Below are 21,523 nucleotides of genomic sequence, written 5' to 3' on the forward strand. Positions count from 1 at the left end.
ACTTGGTGGTAGATTAGCTTTGGTGAGTGATAGAGAGATGAAGTCAAAGATAACCTCCAAGTTCCCAGGTTGTTATGATGTCTCCAAGATGGAGAGCTCTGAAAGGAAGATTAGGTGCTTGATTTCAGACATGCTGGGGTTGAGGTGTCATTGACACATCTAAGAGAAGTAAAGTCCATGGTCTAATACATATGCCTATAGCAAAAATAAAACGTCTGGTCTGTAGATAACACCTTGGTAGTCACAGGTGTTTGGATATTTATTAAAGCTATGGGTGGAATAAGGTTCCTTTAGGAAAGAACAGAGTGTGAACAAAGAAGATTAGGAATCAGATTTGAGGAATGTTGGTATTTACAGGTCTGGTGGAGGGAGATGACTTGGCAACGGAGATGGAGAAGGTACATCCATAAATGTTAGGATCTAGGGCCACAAAAGCCAAGGAAAGAAGTTTTTTAGGAATCTAAGAGTGGTCCACAGTGTTGCTTTGCTGTTGAGATATCTAAGAAGCAAAAAGTGGAAACCATGTGTTTTTATCATTTACCACTCACATGGCAGACAGGTGGCTACTGGTTTCTCGTGGTTACTGTTACTCTTAGACTTGGGGGTTTGTGATGTTGCTACTGGGAATGCAGTCCTCTACATTCTGCTTCAGAGCTATAACAATAGCATATGCTGGGTAATAACATACATCATACTGTGCGCAAAGGTATAATATAGTTACGAACTATCAACAATTAAATAAGTATAGTAACCTCAGATAAACATAAAAAATGATTAAGATGGTTTCTTCAGTCAGTCTGGGAATATTTATTCCCCTTACTTTTTTTTAATGTTTTTTTTTTTTGAGAGAAAAAGAGAGAGAGGCAAGGCAGAAAGAGAGGGAGACAGAGGGGCCAAAGCAGGCTCCTCGCAGAGAGCCCAAAGTGGGGCTCAAACTCACAAAATGTGAAATCATAACCTGAGCCGAAGTTGGACACCCAACTGACTGAGCCACCCAGGCTCCCCAATTCCTCTTACTTTTAATTTATTAGTCTTTTTCCTGCATTTCTGTGAAGTTGACATTCTCTTTTTCTTTTAATTCCAAGTTTATTAACTGATTCAAGAAGATTATCTTTTTTTCTTTTCTTTTAATTCAGATTTTTGCTTAACTGCATTGTAATAGAAAGAACATGAGGCAGAGAGCTAGCCAATCTGGGTTTATACCCCACATTTTTTTTTGAGAGAGAGAGAGAGTGAGCGAACGTGGGTGCACATGAGTGGGGGAAGGGGAGAGGAAAAGGAAGAGAGAATCATAAGCAGGCCCCACACCCAGCACAGAGCCCCATGTGGGGCTCAATCTCACGACCATGAGATAATGACCTGGGCCAAAATCTAAGAGTTAGATGCTTAACCGACTTAACCACCCAGGTGCCCTTTTTTCTTAATTAATTTTCTTTTTTCCTAATTAAGCTTTTTTCTTAGTTAATCATGTACTCATAGACAATCTCTCAGAGAATTTTTCACCCTGCTGAGCTGGAGGTGCCAGCAGATGACCTTCAGTGGCGAAACCAAGTGGATGGTTAGGTAGAGATAGCAGCAGCAGCAGCAGAGAGAGCTTTCCTTTGCTAGTCATGGAGCTTTAATATGAAAACCGCTAAAGGCAGAAGCCCCTGAACACCCACCACTGCACTGGCGCTAGAGGCAGGGCAAGAGGAAACACTGTCTGAGCTGCAGAGTTTAGAAGTTAACAACTGACAGGTACCTATGAGTTCCACCAGTATGGTCCTGAAAACATCCAGCAGCACCTAGAAGTCCCCAATTCCTTCATTTCTAACTAAATTCTAACTTAAGGTTCCATCTGATATATTAATTCATGCAAAAATGTTATCAGGCAGCCTCATTATTAACATTGTGTGCATTTTAACAAGGGTGTTTCCAGGCATAAAGAGGTAGCCCAAGTGAGTGACTCCAACTGAAGGCATTTTGAGCATGTCCTTAAGGCCATGGAGGAGAGAACTGGAGCTTCTTCTCATTATTTACCTACAGAGTTAGTCTCTTCTAAGTTTTGAATGATTAGGGAAACAGTAAAGGTCAATTTTTATCTCATGAGTTAATCTTTAATCTGTTATATCTGTACGATTTTGTTTTGTTTTATTTAGCAACTTACCAACCACATTCGAGATACCCTGCCGAACTTCAGGAACAAACTACAGGGACAGTTGCTCTCCATTGAACATGAAGTGGAAGCCCATAAAAACTTCAAGCCCGAAGACCCCACCAGGAAGACCAAAGCGTTGTTGCAGTGAGTCACCTTTCCCTTCCCTTGTTCAGCATTTGAAACTAATTTCTTCAGTTTGCTTTTGCCTCAGTCTGTTTGTCATGCTATTTTCTAGGTGTAACAGAAGAAGCAAGTATATGACACTTGGTGCATGTTAGACAATGGGCCTTAGGTCTTTATGTGGTCTTGAAGAATAATTGTGGATCTTCCTCTCTTACTATAAATTTACCAATTATTCATCCCCATGTCCAATTTCATTGTACTTTTATAACTGGATTCCAAAAATGAGTAAAACCAATAATGATAACTCAGCAGTGTTTTTCCTCTTAGTCCTTAGAAGTGGACAAATGTCCTGTTGAAAATGTCATTTGTATTGTACAACTCTTTCTATTGATGTCACTCGTACTTATTATCTTTTTATTATTTTAGTCATTTCACGTGATTTATCCGTGTGCATTTTTCAGTGGAATGAGAACCAAGGCTTTAATAATAAAGTATGGACAATAAGGGCACATTTAGATTTCTTTTTCCTTTTCGGTTATGATTTTAATGTAGCTGTTTAAAAATACAAATGTGAAAACTGCCACGTATCTTTTTACTCCTTCATGGTCTTTCCATCTTACCCTTGGATTACTAGGTTTATCCCTGAGAGGTCTCAGGTGGTGCAGCAGAGTTGTTAGAGAATTGCCAGCTCCTGTGCCTTTTATCTTTATTCTCTTTTTTTGGCCCTTCCTAGCCTCACCTGCCTTTTTATTCCTGTGCTGCAACTTAGGTCAGGTTCCTCTCGACCAGAAGACTTCCTGCCCAGCTGATATTCTAGAACATCCTAAGTCCATTTACAAAGATAATGCTTGCCACCTCTTATGGCCCCCTTCTTCCTGTGCAGGCTTGATCAAGATACACCCCCCCTTCATTTGATGTTTAAAATTCATGACATAATTCCTGTCTTTGTAGAGATAGTTCTAAATGCTCAAATTATTTAAGTAAGATTTTAATGCAACATTCTATGTTTCCCTATTTAAAAATATTATAGGATCATACAGAGGAAAGAGTGGATTCAACTCTTTCCTAGTTTTTTTTTTTTTGTTTTTTTTTTTATTCCTGGCTTTGGTTAAGCTCCTATAAAAACTCTTCAAGTTACAGAGAAAAGAAAGCTATTTCTGTGTAAGCCGTAGGTCATTATCTTAACATCCACCTGAAACTATTCTCCTTACAAATGCTGGTCTTGCCTCTGACTCCATTGGACTCAGATTACAGACTTTTCTATATCTAGATTCTTCCCTTATAGGGAGCTAATCAGTTCCTTCCTCTCTCCCTTTCTCCTTTCATTCTCCCCTTTCTGCCTACCTCTCTTCTTGCTTTCCTCTCATCTCTTTGTGTTTCACTTGGTGTCTGGTTCTCTGATACCTACTGGAAAGACTTTTGACCTCAAGAAGAGGCCACAATAGAAAGAGGGAAACAGATCTATAAGCAACTGTGTTAAAATCTGATAAATGCCGTATTTCTGGTAAGTATAAAATGTTAAGGGAGCCCAGCTGAGGAAGCAGTTACAGGTGAGGAAGGTTGTGAGTTCACGGAGAACAAGATATTTAATGAGACACTGATGTATGGGAAGAGTTTGTCAGATGGAAGAGGAGGACCAGAGAATAGTGCGAACTCGGGTATGGTTTGTTGTAGTGGGCCAGGGGGCTGGAGTGTAGGGTATGAGGAAAGGAGTGGCCGGAGGTAAATTTTCTAAAATTTCCCAAGGTTTCAGTGCATGTGTCATGTCTATACCTTCTCAGGTGGTTAAAAATTAGCTTAACATTGGCAATGTTGGCATATGTGTAAACATAGCTACATCAAATTATATTCTGAATTTTGTGGCCTGAATAATTTGCAATTTTAATTTATCCAGGATTTCGTTAAAAGAGAATAAAAAGTACGAGTTTTAGATGGTTTGAATTTTTTCCTATGAAATTTTAAATTTGGAAGTAGTACTAGTATATCAAAATTAGTTTCTAAATTTAGTAATCACAAATATAAGTGGTTATTTTCTCCCTATATTTCTTTGTTTTTTACCAACCACCTTAATTCATTCCTTCATTGAAGTTATTGAGTACCTCTCATATTGAGAAGGGAGAGATCAATGAAATGCATGGTCCTTGCCCTTAGGAGAGAGACTGATAAGTGAACAGTGGTGATGTTCTCTGCTAAGCACTATGCTGAAAATAAGCTGAAGAAACAGAGGAGAGGCCCTTCGTCTGATGGCAGTGAGGAGGGGTGGTGGATAGGGTCATGGAAGTTTTCCTAAACACTGATGCTTGACCTGAGTCTTGAGGGACAGAAAAATAAGCCAGGCAAGGAAGCAAGCGGCAGAGAAAATGGTATTCTGAGCAGAAAGGAAAACAGGTGTAGAAGCACAGAGACGTGGTGCATGTAGGGAGCTGCCAATTGCTTCTTTATGATTGGCTTAGAGGTGAATGCGGACTAGTAGTGAGAGATGGAGCTCCAGGGCCAGACCACGGAGAATCTTGGGTGATGACTTCAGGAGTTTTACTTTTATTATTAAAATGTGGGGAATCCTTGAAAAACAAGGCTAGAGCTAGTTGTGGAGGGGATGGTGGTCACAAATTTGCATTGTTCTGGCTTCGAGAGGTCTGTGATCCTGGGGGCGGGGAAGAGAGTAGCTCACAGGGTAATGAGGGGGCTCAGCTGGAGCAGTTAGGACATTAGATGAGTGTGATTCATTTTGATTCTTCTATGCAGTTTTATTGTTTAACTTAGATTCTTATTTTAAGTATTTTTAAGTATTTTAAGTATACTTATTTTAAGTATTTTTAAATACCATTTTATGATTTCAGCTAATTGGACAGAATGCATCTAATGACATAGATATTTAAGATATATATTTTAATTATACACCTCAAATAAATTTTGATAGCATGTATTTCATATAGTTACATTTTTGAGTGCAGGGATCATTCTGCCAGTAGGTGCCACTAAGAACACTAGGAAAAGGACTCTAAGGGATAACCACAGCAAATTGGAATGAGAAATGCAAAGCCTTATAACTTTAACTTGAATTTATTTCTCTTTTACAATTATAGGATGGTTCAGCAATTTGCTGTGGACTTCGAGAAGAGAATTGAAGGGTCAGGGGATCAAGTAGATACGCTGGAGCTCTCAGGAGGGGCTAAAATTAACCGTATTTTCCATGAACGCTTTCCTTTTGAGATAGTAAAGGTTTGTACCAAATATTATTTTTTTTCCCTTTCACTTCATTTCGTTTCCATGTTCTATTCTATATAACTATTCGTAAAATGTTATGTGAGTGATATGGGACTAAGAGAGTTTTTTGAACAAAAATCTCCATACTCAGGTGATGAAATTTAGGAGAGAAGTATTTTCTTACTGATGGTTCTGATTGTATTTAATGGGATCTAGCAACATTTCAACGTATTTCAACAAGTACTAACTGAGTTCCTATGATATTTATTTGTTGTCTAATTAATTTAAAAATATTTGTTGAGCACCTATTCTGTGCCAAATTCTCGATGCCAGTGATCAAGACAGAGGCACTGTCTGGTGGGGAGTGGCAGAAAATTTTTACAGATAGGCAAGGTAAGAAAACATCAAGTGTTATTATGTAACATAATGTTAGAGGGGTTGGGTGAGCCACTTTTGATGGGATGTTTCAGGCAAGGTCTCTCTGAGTAGGGGACACTGAAAGCATGATCAGAATGGCATGAAGAGGTCAGCTGTAAGGATCTCGGGGAAGAGGGTCATTCAAGGCAAGCAGCCGAGGATGAGGCCCTAAAGCAAGCGTCTGTACAGTGGGTAAGGAATAGATGAAGCTCGGGCAGAGCTGAGGAAGGGGAGCGGGTATGCCATGGATTTAGAGGAAGGAAGCTCCCAGTTTACGTAGGGCCTTCCAGGTTGCAGTGAGGCATTTACATTTAACAGAAATTAGGGGAGAGTTTTAAGAAAAGGTGGACCCTATTTGGTTGATGATTTTGAAAGGAATGCTTTGCAGGCTGGATTGTAAAGGGGCAAGAGTTGATTCAGGGAGACAAGTAAGGTAAGTTCACCAGTACAGCCAGAGTGGGAGGAATCCACTTTCTGTGGGGCCTAACGTTTATACGGTTTTTTTTTTTTGGGGGGGGGATGTTGAAGAAGAAGAATACAAAATTATAAATACACAGGCACAGGGTCTTGGAAGGTGCTTCTGCAAGAGACAAGCCCTGAAACTTAATCTTCTTAGCTTCATAGTCAAAATGCTTCAGAAGAGAGGATAGAGAGAAGTGGATGGATTTGTGATTTTGGTGGTAGGGTCAGTAGGGCTTGGATTGATATGGGGGATGCAAGAAAGAGAAGATTCAGGATGACCCCTAAGGTTTTGGCTTGCACAACAGCAAATGTTAGTGCCCATCTGATGAGGGAAAATGAATAAAACCTGAGTTTGTGTAGAGGTATGAACCAAGAATTTTGTTTTGGATATGTTTAGTTTGGATTGCCCAATAGGCAGCTGAATAGTTTTAGAGACTATGCTCCTTGCTTCACATACAGAGGAGGGTGCTTATATCTTGGTGTGGGAGGGAAATGGGTAAATAGTTTCGTTAAAATGTGCTAAGTAAAGTGATAAACTTCAGTACAAGGTGCTATGGAAACACAGCCTACGGACCTGATCCCTGTGTGAGTGCATGACGGAGCCTGGCTTCTGAGCTGAGTTTAGAAGGATGAGCAACTAGTGAAGCAGGAGAAGGTTTGGGGCTGGAATTGTTCCAGACAGAAGGGAGGAACGGTAAAGGCTGAGCTGTGGGCCACAGGGTGTGGGTAGGGAACTAAAGCAATTTATCGTTCTGTGGTATAAAGTGTGAGGGGGGAAATGGATAGACAGGCTGGAGAAGCCAAATCTGAGAGGTAAAAGGCTGAACCAAATGTGCTCTGATATCCCTTTTAGGTCTAAGCTCCATGACACTTTGATCTTAATTCCAAGTAAATTTAAAGTACCTAAAGCTTCTGGGAAATTTTTATGCAGCAATCTGTCCTGCATTGGATTGGTAAAATATTATTAATTTCCTCTTGTAAAGAGGCCTTGAATGCAGGTGGTTAAAATGGCCAGGGAGAAAAGACAGCCATTGTTAATCTCAGCACAGCTGGACTGCTGTTGCATGTCAGGTGACACTTATTTATGCATTTGTGAATACATTTACTACATTCAGCAAAAGAATGAAGTATTGTATATTTCAAATGAATGGCCAGATTTATGTGCAGAAGGCATCTTTTATGCATAGTACTCCTATCTATAAGAGAGTTAAAATCCACTGCACTAAAACTCTCAGAAATCTCCAATGTTCTACGTTGCCTTGAACTTTATATAAACAGATGTTTTGACCATCTGGGTTTAGGTTAGGAAAGACATAGTATACATTTATTAATAACTAATTCAAGTTATCCTCATATTTTAATATTCAACAATATTATTATTCAAAGGAATTAAGTGTTTTAACTGTGGCTCATTTTGCTTCTGCAGATGGAGTTCAATGAGAAAGAATTACGAAGAGAAATAAGCTATGCAATCAAAAACATACATGGTATCAGGCAAGTAATTCACATTTCCCTTGTCTTCAGTTCAAGCTACTAAGAGAAAATTAATGTTTATAAATGGCTAGTGAAGTAGGCTTTTCATCATCTGAGCAGAGTAGAATACAGAGGTGGGAGTAAGAAATAAGACACTCTAGTTTGAGTTTCGTGCTAATTTCCTGTATTGTCATACTCACAAAAGAAGACTTTTCAGTTAAAAAAGCAGAAACGCTTTCTGCACTCACAGCATTGTGCTCTGCACAGGGATTTTACCAACGAGCAAGATCTTGTTCTCCAGAGCCTGGCATGTTGGGGAAGGAGGCCTGACATGCTCAGAAGTAATCGTCACGTACACAGAGACAGGACAGATACATTTCGGCTGGAGCTGTAGAGTAAGATTGGAAAAGATTAATGAAGAGTGGTGACTTTTGAGTGGAACCTTGCCTGTTTAGAGAACAAGAATGATTTCAACAGGCAACGGTGTGCTGTGTGTTTACACGTGCGTGTGTGTAAAACCTGAGAGTATGGAGATTGTCGAGGCAGGAGGATTAAAGAAATTACTGAAAGTGGGAGGAGTATTGTGAACAGAGGCATAGAGGTGGTAAAGCGCAGTGTGGAGTTATGGAGCAGAGGGCCTGCTTTTTGACTGGAGTCAGGGATGTAGACAGGAGCATGGTGGGATCTGAGGCTGGGAGTAGAGCTTGTACCTTGTGTGGAAGTTTCCCTTGTATGCAACGGGATTATTCTCATTTAGTTTCTTTAAAGAAACTCAAGACACACATTTCTTGAGTTCATGTACAGAAGGCTAAACAAAATTTAATGGCACATATAGTGTCCTGAATTTAAGGTATTGAACTTAGGATGCCTACTTCATAGATTATCTCCTGTGAAGCAGGTGTCCCCTGTCTATTGGCAGCTGTATCTCAGCTTCTGCCACAGGGTTGAGTTGAGACTATTTTGGGAACAGAGCCTGAGAGGGCAAAGCTTGACGCTGAGTGTACATGTAAAAGGAGTTATGACATTTGAATTATTTATCATTTTAAAATTCAGACATCTGCTCTAAAAGTTGCAAATAGGATAGGTAAATATGCATTCACAAAATAAAAGGGAGAAAACATTCTATAACCAAATCCAGTATTTTTCTGTTACTATCAACAGGATTTCTAAGTTCCCTATTAACTCTATTCTGTCTTTCTCAAATCTAGAATGCATTTGGTATGGAAACTATGTCTTACTCTTGAGCTGGGCAGAGCTGGTATCCGAAAATGTCAATCTGCTAGGTGCAGTGAAACCAAATCACATGTTTTGGGTCATGAAGTATTTTTATACTTACTTTACTGTAAAAGTAAGACATAGTACTTTTACTTGGCTTTTAAAACTCCTTACCAGGGGCGCCTGGGTGGCTCGGTTGGTTAAGTGTCCAGCTCTTGATTTCGGCTCAGGTCATCCATGATCTCACGGTAGTGAGACTGAGCCCTATGTTGGGCTCTGCGCTTTCAGCGTGGAGCCCACTTGGGACAGTGTCTGTCTGTCTGTCTCTCTCTTCCCCTCCCCTGTGTGCACGCATGTGCTCTGTCTCTCTCAAAATAAATAAAACGAAACAAAAACCCCCAAACTCCTTACCACATACATTTCTGTTGAATGTAACTGCAAAAGCTCAGTAATTCCGTTTTGAAAATTTCTGATTTACTTACATACCAAAAGGAGAGATTGTTATTATTCTGGAGTTAATTTGCCTATAGGATGATAAGAAGTACACAGTGTCCTGAGAATAAGACACACCGATGGCATGATTATTTAGCCTCTTAAATACACTTCATTTGACAAGTTTTGTTTCCAGTTGATTCTGTTAGACATTTGAATAGAAGCCATCTTTGTCCACTGCAGACCTGTGGGTCCTTCTTTGTTCTGCAAGCGCCGTGTGCTGATGGCGAGCAAGGGAAGAAGACAGCCCTTGTGGGGCACACAAAGATAAATGCATTAATGCCCTGCCTACCCGTGTAGTAATGGGACTGTGTGTGCTCAGACCACTGCAGTGCCAAATGGGATGCTGGGGTTCAGAGAAGGAAGGCCTTGTCAGTGGCAGGACTGGAGAAGGCAAGCTGTAGGAAGTGGTTACTTTTGATCTGGGCTTTGAAGCACAGGTGGGATTCGGGACAGGCTGAAATTGTGGGGAGGGTGAAATGAACATCACGGACGAAGGCAAAGACAGGAAACGTTGGTATGAATATGTTTGTGGAAAGGCAAATGGTTGGGTTTGGCTGGAACTTAGGGTGCATGAAAGGGTGGAGGCAAATAACTGCAATGGAAAATCAGGGTCAGACGGGGGAAATGTTTAATATTAGACCAAACGGTGTGGATTTTATTCTATGTCCAACGTGGAGAGATTTCAAATTACTGTATAATATGATCACTATAGTTAGAAATAGAGGCGAACATAGGGTGCTAAGTAAATGGTTAGGAGGGGCAGTATAAAGCTGCTGTAAGGGGAAGTGTTAAATTTCCCAAAAGAGGTACCACAGAACTGAGTGGTCAAGGAGGAGAAGTTAATCAAAGAAGAAGTGAGAAGAGCATGACAAAAGCATTGTTAGGACACCAATTTGAATTAATTCCAGCTAAGTGAAAAGATACTTGCTATTTTGGTTATCATTTGTTATTTTTGTAAGTTCATGATTTAGGCATTCTGTGTCCCAAAGTTAGTTCCACTTAACTGTCTTCCTTTTTCTCTAGCACCCCAGGACCTCAGACTGGGAACCACTGAGCTCACTATAATACAGCTCTCCTAGGAAGAATAGATTGCATAGTCAGGAACGCTACCATTTCAGCGTTCACAAAGTGAGGATTATTTTCTGCTCTCTGAAGGGCAAGAGAGGGTTGCTTTTGGAATACTTTAGGAATAGAAATGTAAATTTAGGACCATTTTTATTGTAGCAGTGCTTTTTATTGCTGTGAAACTGTGAGATGAGACAAATTACAGTCAAGTGTTAGTTAGAAGTCGTATTATTAGAGTCCATGAAAACATTTTGGAAACTGTTTTTAGGTAATGCTAGTCATCTATAGATTGGGATTTATTAAGGAATTGTAGTATTGAAAATGTTATTACAAATGATACTGTCTATAGAATAAATCACTATGTAACTTTCAAACTTGGGCATTACATGCTTGCTTTAGGTGGCATGCCAATTGAAACCTTTTTCAAAAAAGTACTGGATATTACTCAATTTAAAAAATCTAATGTGCTGCTTTATTCCTTACATTCAGGACGGGGTTGTTTACTCCAGACATGGCATTTGAAGCAATAGTCAAAAAACAAATTGTAAAGCTTAAAGGACCGTCCTTGAAGAGTGTAGATCTGGTAATACAAGAATTAATCAATACCGTCAAGAAGTGTACCAAAAAAGTAAGTTTGAATTATTTAACTTTCCAACAAGTAACTATTTGGTTTACCCATCTTTCCTATCCTGCTACGTGCCTCTCTTTTCCTGACCCTCACTTCGTTGTGTTTGTCCAAGAGGAAGGAATGTGAAAAGTACTGAGTGGGAATTGCTTTCATGATTGATTGGCAGAGATATTGTCTTCTATCACCCATGTCCGATAGGTTTGCCGAAGCCAGGAAGAGTATATTTAAGTCAGCTATTTTTTTCCTCGTTGTCTTAAGCAGGTAAACATCACTTTAGAATAATTAGGTGAATGCTCTAATTTTTCTTACCGTGTGTAGATGGGGATAATGCCAGAGAAGGGAATTATTGACATTGTGTATATCAATGAAAAAATTCTTCTAAATTGTAAATGAATACCACTTGAACCTGGACATTCTGGGAAGCAGCAATGTGGCGTAGTAGTTAAGACCTCAGGCTCTGAGGTCCAGGTGCCTAGATTCAGATCCTGGCTCTGCTATTTACTTTCTATGTGACCTTGAGTATCATACTTAATCCCTTATAGTCTTGTTAATTTATTTGTGAAATGAGGGTGATGATAATAATACTACCACCTCCATGAGAATTAAACAAGATGATGTCTCAAACCCATGGGGCACTTTGCACATTGATTAACCATAGCAAGTGCTCAGTAAATGGTAGCTAATCTATAAATGGCCATTTTAGTAGCATCCAATATTCTCTACCTTGTGATATTTATTGAATCTATGATGTAGAATGGTGAGGGAGACACTCTTCGCCAGGGGACTCCTCACTGAGGAACGTGGAGGAATTGTGCTGGATTTCTTCTATTTCATGACTTTCTGCATCACATTAAAAACAATCTTTCAATAATCTTTTACTGTTAAAAGTAGTAACAACAATAACAAAGCCTATTTACTACCTTTACTACCTTATTCTCCTTTTCTTCATGTCCAACCTTCTTGGGGAAAAAAGTAGTCTATGCTTGCTGTCTTTATTTTCTTATCTCCAGTTAATCCATAACCCTTTAAAATGTGGCTTCCATGCCACCACTCTATTGAGTAATTATGGCAAAGATCAACCAGAAGCCTGATTGCCAGATGTAATGCATACTCATTCCTGGTGCTGTATTCTACCCTCTTTTTGAAGCTGACACCCCATTCTCATGGGTTCTCTTCATCTTTCTCATGATCCCTCCTCCATCTCCTTCAGGAGTTTATCCACTTTCCCTGCCTCTGAACACTAGAGTCACACAGAGCTTGCTCCTGGCTTTCTTCTCTTTGCACTGTCCTTTCTCCCTGCCAGATCATATCTCCCATAGCTCACCTACCACTTAAAATGTTGATCCTCAAATCTATAGCTTCAGCTCAAGCCTCTTTACTGAAACCATCTACTCCACAGTCTGCTGCCATTACACTCTTCTTACTTATGTCCCCGCAGATATTTTTTTAAACTAAATTACTCCAGAGGACTCCTAACTGGTTTTTCCACCTCCAGTCTGGGCTCCATCAAATTCATCCTCCCCACTGCTGTGAAAGTAGCCCTTCTAAAATGCATCTATTTTGCCCATTCCCTCAAAATTATGCAATGGCTCCTTATATCTTGAGAATAAAGTTCAAATCATTTATGGTTGTTTTTAGTTTCACATCTGATCTCTGAATCCTTCTTTAGCTATATCCGGTGTCACTTTGTGCTTGCTTCTGCCATTCTAAGTGATTTGCACCATTTTCACAGATTTTTCATGCCTTTACCATTTGCACATGTGATTCCCTTTGTTTTGAATGTCTCCTTTTCCTCTTGTCTTCACCTTCCATCCCCTCTTATTTTTTATGATCCAGCTCAATCATCATCATTTTCCTAAAAAATCTTGTACGGCCTCTGTGAATCCTCCCCTGATCTCCATCCTTGCTCCCTTTTCAGTGCTTCACTTGACACCCTATGTTTACTTTTATCAGAGCATTTATGATATGGGATTGTAGCTGTTTATAATTTATTTGTTTGGGTAAATAACCTAAATAACCTATAATCTCCTCCTGTTGGTTCTAAACTCCTTTTAAAAAAGAGCTATTTCGGTGCCTGGGTGGCTCAGTTGGTTAGGTGTGCAACTCTTGGTTTCAGCTCAGGTCATGATCTCATGGTTCCTGAGTTGAAGCCCCATGTAGGACTCAACACCACTGATGTGGAGCCTGCTTGGGATAGTCATTCTCTCTCTCTCTCTCTCTCTCTCCCCCCCCACTCCCTCCTTCCCTCCTTCCCTTTCTCTCTGCGCCTCCCCTGCTCTCTCTCTCTCTCTCAAAATAAATAAATGTAAAAAAATAATAATAAAAAAGAGCTATGTCTTATCTTCTTATTCTTGGTATCTAACGTAATGACTAACCCTACAGAAGAGACACTCTATAAATACTTTATAAATTAAGAATTGAGATATTCTAGGGGCACCTGGGTGGCTCAGTCAGTAAGCAAGTTGATTTTGGCTCAGGTCATGATCTCATGGTCGTGAGATCAAGCCCTTGCATTGGGCTCTGCACTGACACTGTGGAGCCTGCTTGGGATTTTCTCTCTCTCTCTCTCTCTCTCTCTCTCTCTCTCTCTCTCTCTCTCTCTCTCTCTCCCCCTCCCTCCCTCCCTGCCCCTCTCCCAATTGCACATGTGCACTCTGTCTCTCAAAACAAATAAACTTACAAAAAATTTTAGATATTCTAAAGTTATCCTGATGCTAAAGAAATCTGTACTTTAAAAGAATATTTTAGTTATGACTTCTATTTTTATTTTTTTTTAACTTTTTGTGTTTATTTTTGAGAGAGAGAGAGAGAGAGAGAGAGAGAGAGCGCGAGCGAGCACAAACAGGGGAAGGACAAAGGGAGAGGGAGACACAGAATCCGAGGCAGCCTCCAGGCTCTGAGCTATCAGCACAGAACCTGACACGGGGTGCGAACCCACAAACCACGAGATCATGACCTGAGCTGAAGTCATCCGTCTTCAGCCACCAACTGAGCCACCCAGGCCCCCCTAGTCATTCCTTTTTAAATGATAAAATTTGAGCAGGTTTTCTTTTCCTTATTTCTCATTTTGATGTTCTTGACTTTTGCCCTTGTTATGTCTACTTTCAAGTTCTTTTACAAGCAAAATAATCTTGATTAAAGTTGAGGATACCTGGCTTTATTACTTGACCCCTTTGAATATGAGCCATAGATAATGTGATTATATTATTTATCATCCAACATAGGACTCTTTTGAGATTGAAAGGGGGAGCTATTAATACTTTCACTGGAATAGTAGGAGTAAAGCAAGACTTCTCCAGGCCATCTGAAAGGCATAGTTACTCTAGCTGTATTGTGAATGTATATATTCACATGTATTCTTAAAACAGTATTTTCATTTACAACGTTTCTCATGTTGAATATCTTATGTGTAAAATACTTAATTTTCTTCTTAAGCCACATAAATAAACATCAGTGGAAAACATGGGATTTATGTGTGTTCAAGTAACAAAACACAAAGCTAGACTTCTAACCTGGGGAAATGCAGTCTTCTCGTGTATTTTCTCACTGTTGTCTCTGGGCCACTGGAGGACAAGACAAGAACATTAGAGCTTTATGAGTGTTTGGCTTCACTCCAGAGACGTGTCAATTTCAGAATTTTTCTTGTGGGTATTAGCTCTCAGCTGCTTTTCTTTACCCCCAGTTCTCCAGTGCACCATTGCAGGGTCCTGAGTTTCTTTCAGGAAGCACTGAGAGGAACATCTTGTTTTTTTAGCCACAGTTTAGCAACTGTGCCATTTATTGGCCTCTTGGGAAACCACATTCTTGGATTGGCATCATACCAATTAATTGATTTTTTTTTTTTACCCCGTTCAGAAAAAGGAAAAAAAAAAAAGAAAAAAAAAGAAAAGCTTTGCAAGGAAATAGAAAAGATGCATTAGTTGGCTGTTAGAAATATAAGGAAAATTTTTTCATTAAAAAGTGCTATTAGAAGAAATGCTGAATTTTGTGGCATGTTAGGTGACTCAATATCTTGCTTTGAGTACACATAACTAATCAGGTGAATCTAAAGTCCTTAGCATGGCTTTCAAGGCCTACATGATCTTACTCCTTTTCACCTCTAAGCTCCTCCCACTTTCCCCTCCCTTGGTCCATTCCAGCTACACTGGTCTCCTCGTTTCTTCAACATGTCAAGGGGATATGATGGCAGGGCCTTTGTACTTCTCATTCTCAGTGTTGGAAATGCTCTGCCTCAAGATACTTGTGCAGATCACCCCCGGCTTCCTTTCAAGTCTCTCCTCAAATGCCATTTAATCAGTCTTTCTCAGATTCTCCTATCTACAGTTGTACATGCCTTCCTTCAAAACGGAGACATACACACACATACACGTAAGTCTTCATCTACATACCAAACTTCATTTTTCTTTGTGGCACGTATGACCACGTGAATTATACTATGTATATCTTTTGTTTTTCTTGTTGTTGGACAATAAAGGGACTTTGAGAATATAAGCTCCATGGGAGTAGGGATTTGGTTTATTCAGCACTCTATTCACCATCTTAAAACAGCCAGATTTTCAATAATAATTATTGAATGAATAATTGAAAGAATAAGTGAATCATGTCTTATTGATGTGGCAGATAATGATGAGTTTGACTGAAGTAGCCACTTGATTACCTTCCATGAAAGTCTATAGGTTGAAGGAGGATAGCTGCAAAGCGTCACGCTCAGATAGGGCTCTTTTAGGTCTGGATAGATCTGCTGTGGTTTTCTGTGAACAAAAAGACTCACTTTTCACCTTCTCTGCCAGTTGGCTGTCAGTCTAACAAACTGCTATGTTCTGCATATAATAGATGCCTCACATAACTCATGTTTCAAATCAGGCTGATTATTAAAGTTTGAACCTCTCATTGGGTATTGTAGAGAATTCAGGCCTGGGACTTGGCTTTTAAAGAATAGGAATTTCACCTTTTTGTTATTGTTACTTGTTTTTAACCCCACCCCCACCTATTTTATTGAGGCATAATGGACATATTTTGTTAGTTCCCAGTATATAACATAATGATTCAATATTGTATACACTGTGAAATGATCACCTCATTGGGTCTAGTCAACAGCCATCACCACACATAGTATTAAAAAGTTTTTTCTTGTGATGAGAACTTTAAAGATCTATTCTCTTAGCAATTTGCGAATATGCATACAGTATTATTAACTATAGTCACCATGCTGTACATTACATCCCCAGGATTTATTTATTTTTTAATGATAAGTTTGTACCTTTTGAACACTCTCACCCATTTTGCCCGCTCCTTGCTCCTGGCAACCACCAATCTGTTCTCAGTATCTATGAGCTTGGTTGTTATTATTGCTTTTTAGATTCTACAAGATTCCATGAGTGTGATCATGCAGATTCTGTATGACTTATTTTGCTTAGCCCCTGCCCTCAAGGTCCATCTAACTTGTCACAAATGATAGGATTTCTCTCTTTTGAATGGCTGAATAATATTCCAGGAATTTCACCTTTTCATCTCATAATTCGCTAAAGAATTTATGATCTTTATAATTAATTCTTAATTTATAATTTGCCCTGGCTTCTGCTTTTCCCCTTGATTTTTCTGTTTTTCCCTTTTCTTTTTACTTTAGAGAGAGAGAGAGAAAGAGCATGAGTGGGGGAGAAGGGCAGAGGGAGAGAGAGAGAGAATCTTAAATGGGCTCCATGTTCAGCACAGAGCGTGACCTGGGGCTCGATCCCATGACCCGGGATCATGACCTGAGCCGAAATCAAGAGTCAGATGCTCAAGTGAGTGAGCCACCCAGGCACCCTGATTTTTCTTTTTAAGCTGTTCATTAATACGTCTACCAGAGATAAACTTGGAAAGAAAGGAAATCTGATTATCTTCAGGTGTTGTTTGGGGACAGTGTCAGCCCCACCCTGGGCTCCTGTTTGGGTGTGCTCTGAATTACTTCGTGAGGCTCTCTCTTCTGATTATCTTTCAGCCTTATTTCACTCAAGGTTGGACTTTTGTTTTTATTCTTCAGCATTTGCTAACATTGATGTTCTCATTTCTCTGCTTAGATGAAATGTTATGGTGAGAACATACCAGTATAACTTATATATTCTTCTATCACATATGCACCAATTGTAGAAAGTATCTGAGGTGTAGAGATTTGGGATTTGCCCACTTGGAGGAGGAGGGCCAGCAGCATTTCTTTTTCTCTGACCACTTTACCCAAGGCCACCTCAATGGGACCTGGCTCCCTTCCCCTTCTAACAACTTTACTTAGGTCTTCTAAGACTTCCCATGTGCCACTTCTAAAATACAGAACACTTGATAAAAAAATTTTCCCATTTACACTTGTGCAATCTCTTGACCTCTGTACTAGAATTGTTTCTCACCTTTGCAGATGTTACTGCTTCTGTTTTACCTTTTGTCATAATAAATGTCTTATTTCATAATAATAAATAAATACTTTCTCCTTTCCTGAATGAATCCAGTGTTATGCTATAAACAAATAAAGGATTTCTAGGGACTTGGGGGCAGGTTTTAATTCACAGAAATGGAATAAAATTATTATATGCTTTCATAAGCAGTAAAATCATTACTGTTACTCAGTGGCCAACATTGGAAGGTTTATAGCTTTTGTATCAAAACAGAGTCCATACCTTTAGGTTAGCCAAACCAATCAACTCAAGTCATGTGCATTAAAAAAAAATTGATCTGGTCTTTAGTTTATTTTCTCCGTTTGTGTTTGGTATGGAACTATGAACAGATGGTTACCTAATAACCTGAGTCTTTGCTTAAGGCAGCAAACTAGTTACTCTTGATGGTGTAGAAATCTTGCCTCATCCTGTGTCTGTTCCAAGAGAAACCTAATAGCATGGCTCTCATGGTCTGATTAATCAATTGTTAGTAAATTTTATAAGTGTGTAACTTTTATTGCATAGAAAGGCCATTCAAGTAATATTTTTTCCTTTAGGGGAAAAATGTGGTCCATGCTTAAAAGCAAATTTTATATTGAAATGCCACCAAAATAATTAAATGCTGCATAAGTAACACTTAAAATATTGAATTTTATTAAAACATGTTTTGTATTAAAAAATATATGATGCTATTTTCTCTCAGACCATAACTAAAATTTTCTCTCAGAATTACTTCATATATACTGCATTGTTTCCACATTGGATATTCCTTATTACTTAAGATTATTCAGTGTAATTTTAACAATAAGCTGTTTAGGGGCACCTGGGTGACTCAGTGGGTTGAGCGTCCAACGTCGGCTCAGGTCATGATCTCGCAGTGTGTGGGTTTGAGCCCCACGTTGAGCTCTGTGCTGACAGCTCGGAGCCTGGAGCCTGCTTCAGATTCTATGTCTCCCTCTCTGTCTGCCCCTCCCCTGTTCAAACTCTGTCTCTTTCTCTCTCTCTCTCTCTCAAAAATAAATAAACATTTAAAAATAACAAAACAGTAAGCTGTTTAGAAATAATTTGTCATTTGATTAATGTCCTGCTCTGTCTGGAAGTTTCATTGTTTTGATTTTAAGCATCAGATCCTCTGAGGTCTTCTCTGAGCAGGTTTAGCCATTTATTTTTCATGTGTTTTCTCTTGATTTTTATAAAATATTTCTCTCTGGTGTGACAATATATCTTTGTAGTCAACCTGCCACTCCAGACTGTTTTTAACATCAGGTAGTTTGACAAAAACTGAGTGTCGAGCTGGCTTATGGCAGTTGCCCAATGAATCTTTGTTAAATGAATGACTGATGTGAAATAAATTCAGGAATATAAAATTAATATAATCAATAGCAAAGCTTTAATTCCTTGATTCTGTATTAATCAATTTCTAGAATATTTAAGTAGTTAATAGGGGAGTAAATGCATAAAAATGGTATCCTCTAAATCAATATTATTTTGGCATACATAATTACAACTTTGATGATTTGACAAAGTAAATATAGTCTTATAAATGCAAGCTTTCAATTTGGCATTCAGAGCAAAAGAGATAGGAAATTATAATGGTTAATATGGTTGAGGAAACATTGTGCCTTAAATAAGAGACCTAGAAGAGAGGTGAGGAACTGAACTGGGCAATCAGAGTGAAGTATTTTTTAAAACAAAGAAAAGGTTATGCAAACTGAGCAGGAACTGCCATTGAATGAGCTAATGAAATGAGTGGCAGAAAGCCTGATCAGAAATCAGAAATGATTCAGAATATGAGTGGGACTTTTTTTTTTAACTTCTTCCTCCATATATTATGAGAAGAATTGGGACTGGAGTATTATATTTGAGAGCCAGCAATTCAAGCCAACATTTTGATTTTTATACTCCTACAGTCTTTCCAGATCAACCAGCTAGATAGAAACCATACCAGCTTCATTACTGCCTTCCAGCCATGTCTAGGTCCTACACTGCTTAGTGTCTCCTTCAATATTTCTCCTCCTTTGCCTCCATGGGGGCGGTTCTTACAGTGTGTTCTCTTTCCCTTTTCTTCCACTTAGAAATTAGGCTCATTTACTTCCAGTTGTCTCAGTTGTAGGTACCAAATTATGGCTCTGGTGGGCTCCTTTCCTGGTGAAGTTAAGCCCATGGGTAGTAAGTTTGGAAAGATCAGGAGATACACACACATAAAAAATCAATCCTCCCCACAAGGCCAGTAGTGGGAGGGTTCTTAGATGTTTCTGCTTCTTGGAGTACTCTTGTCATTTTGGCCTTTCTCAAGACTTTAATGATGGCTGCATACTAGCTTGGGAACCTTCAGCTATCAAGTATTTTGTTTCTGAAAAAAAAAATTTATAGTGCCATTCCTTGGTGTTTTAAAAATAACCTTCTGCTGTCATCCATTTTCTAAATGCTGTTAGAGGCTTGACTTTCCTTCTCAGTAGACCACTATTCCTTGTGTTGTCGCTTTTCTGCAGGAGGACAATTCTATATTTGTGCAGCTGTTGTCAAAAAGCAAAGGTGTGCCGTTAGCTTGGGATGCTCTGAGTGCAGAGGAGAAACAGTTGCTCTGGTGGCCTAGGACAGGCTAGTGGTGACTGTCACATATACCACCGGGTTTGCACTAGTGAAGAAGAACGACTGGTGTTGATCAGCTATCTCTTCTCTGCTTAAAACTTTTTACAGGATTCACAAAAAATAACTTACAATATTCTCAGAGTATAAAAGGGCTGCTGGGATAATAGACTTTTCCTGGGGAATGTCTCCAAAACTTGAAGTGGAAGTTTCATTTGTGCCTTCAATTATTCATGAAATAATCCCCCAAATGAGCCATACATCTCAGGATTCAGCTAAGGATTTCAAAAAGGGAGTAATGGTTTGGTGATCTCCTGAAGAGACACTGGGCTGTGAATTTTGAAAGTAACGAGGCAGCCAGGTCTCTATGCTTTCATTATGATGCTATGCTCTATGGTCACTGTAGAAAAATTTGGAGAAGGTAGAGATGTAGATAGAAAAAAATGGAAATTATGCATAACCCATGATTCCAAGAGATTATTCCTATTAACATTTTGTAGTATTTCTATAGACCTTTTTCTGTGTGTGGACAGTAGACTTGCAGCCTTAGAGGTTGAATATTTATGTATGATTTGTGATTATGATGGTTCCATGAAGAATTACAGTTTGTTGTTTAGCTAAGACACTAATGTGCATCATGCATGCTATAAAGTTGCTGTGTACAGTGACCTTGTTTGACCATGGGGCAGCTATATTTCAGGGAGGTTTAGTTCCAACTGCTTAAAAATTAGGAGACATGTTAGGTGCTACAATATTACCCAAGAATTTTGAGATTTGTAAGATCTTGGATTGTATCCTTGAAGGATATCAAGGGTATATGGTGGCCTATGACTACGTGTATATGTGTGTATGCTTATGTGTAATCACATTTATATATATGTGGTCTGATTTTCTTCACTTACTGTCATAAACACTTTACCATGTTTTTAGATATTATTTAGAAATTAGATAGAATGAAAAAATTAGGTAATGGATATTATTTGAACAGGTAATTATATCCCATTAGTGGATCTACCTTATTTAATATCATTACATATTTAGGTGGTTTAAATAGTTTTATTTGTTTATCTTATTGTTGCTATCCCAAGCAATGCTGTGATGAATGTCCTTATTATTTTATCTCAGAATCCTGTGAAATAATTAGGTTGACAGATAAACAGAGGGTTTTAAGATTTTTTTTGATACATATTGCCAAATTGCTTTCCAGAAAGATTATTCTCATTGTCGCTTTTTCAGCAAGTTTAAACTGCTAGTTTCAGTATACCTTCATCTAGACTAAGTCTCATAAAAATAATTAGAACCATTTGA

At 38.9% G+C, this 21,523-nt stretch overlaps 1 protein-coding gene across 4 annotated transcripts in view; it reads left to right on the plus strand.

The window, feature by feature from the left end:
- The window catches only part of DNM3 (dynamin 3), a 551,444-nt gene that overhangs the window by 198,412 nt on the left and 331,509 nt on the right, over positions 1–21,523 (plus strand). For all 4 annotated transcript variants that reach the window (XM_030302287.1, XM_030302289.1, XM_030302290.1 and 1 more), the window contains exons 7-10: positions 2,139–2,281; positions 5,347–5,482; positions 7,773–7,840; positions 11,084–11,222. In XM_030302287.1, the coding sequence (XP_030158147.1) occupies positions 2,139–2,281; positions 5,347–5,482; positions 7,773–7,840; positions 11,084–11,222 (486 nt within the window). The remainder of the gene's footprint in view (positions 1–2,138; positions 2,282–5,346; positions 5,483–7,772; positions 7,841–11,083; positions 11,223–21,523) is intronic.

The sequence above is a fragment of the Lynx canadensis genome, chromosome F1, assembly GCF_007474595.2.
Source record: "Lynx canadensis isolate LIC74 chromosome F1, mLynCan4.pri.v2, whole genome shotgun sequence".
NCBI classification, from domain to species: domain Eukaryota; kingdom Metazoa; phylum Chordata; class Mammalia; order Carnivora; family Felidae; genus Lynx; species Lynx canadensis.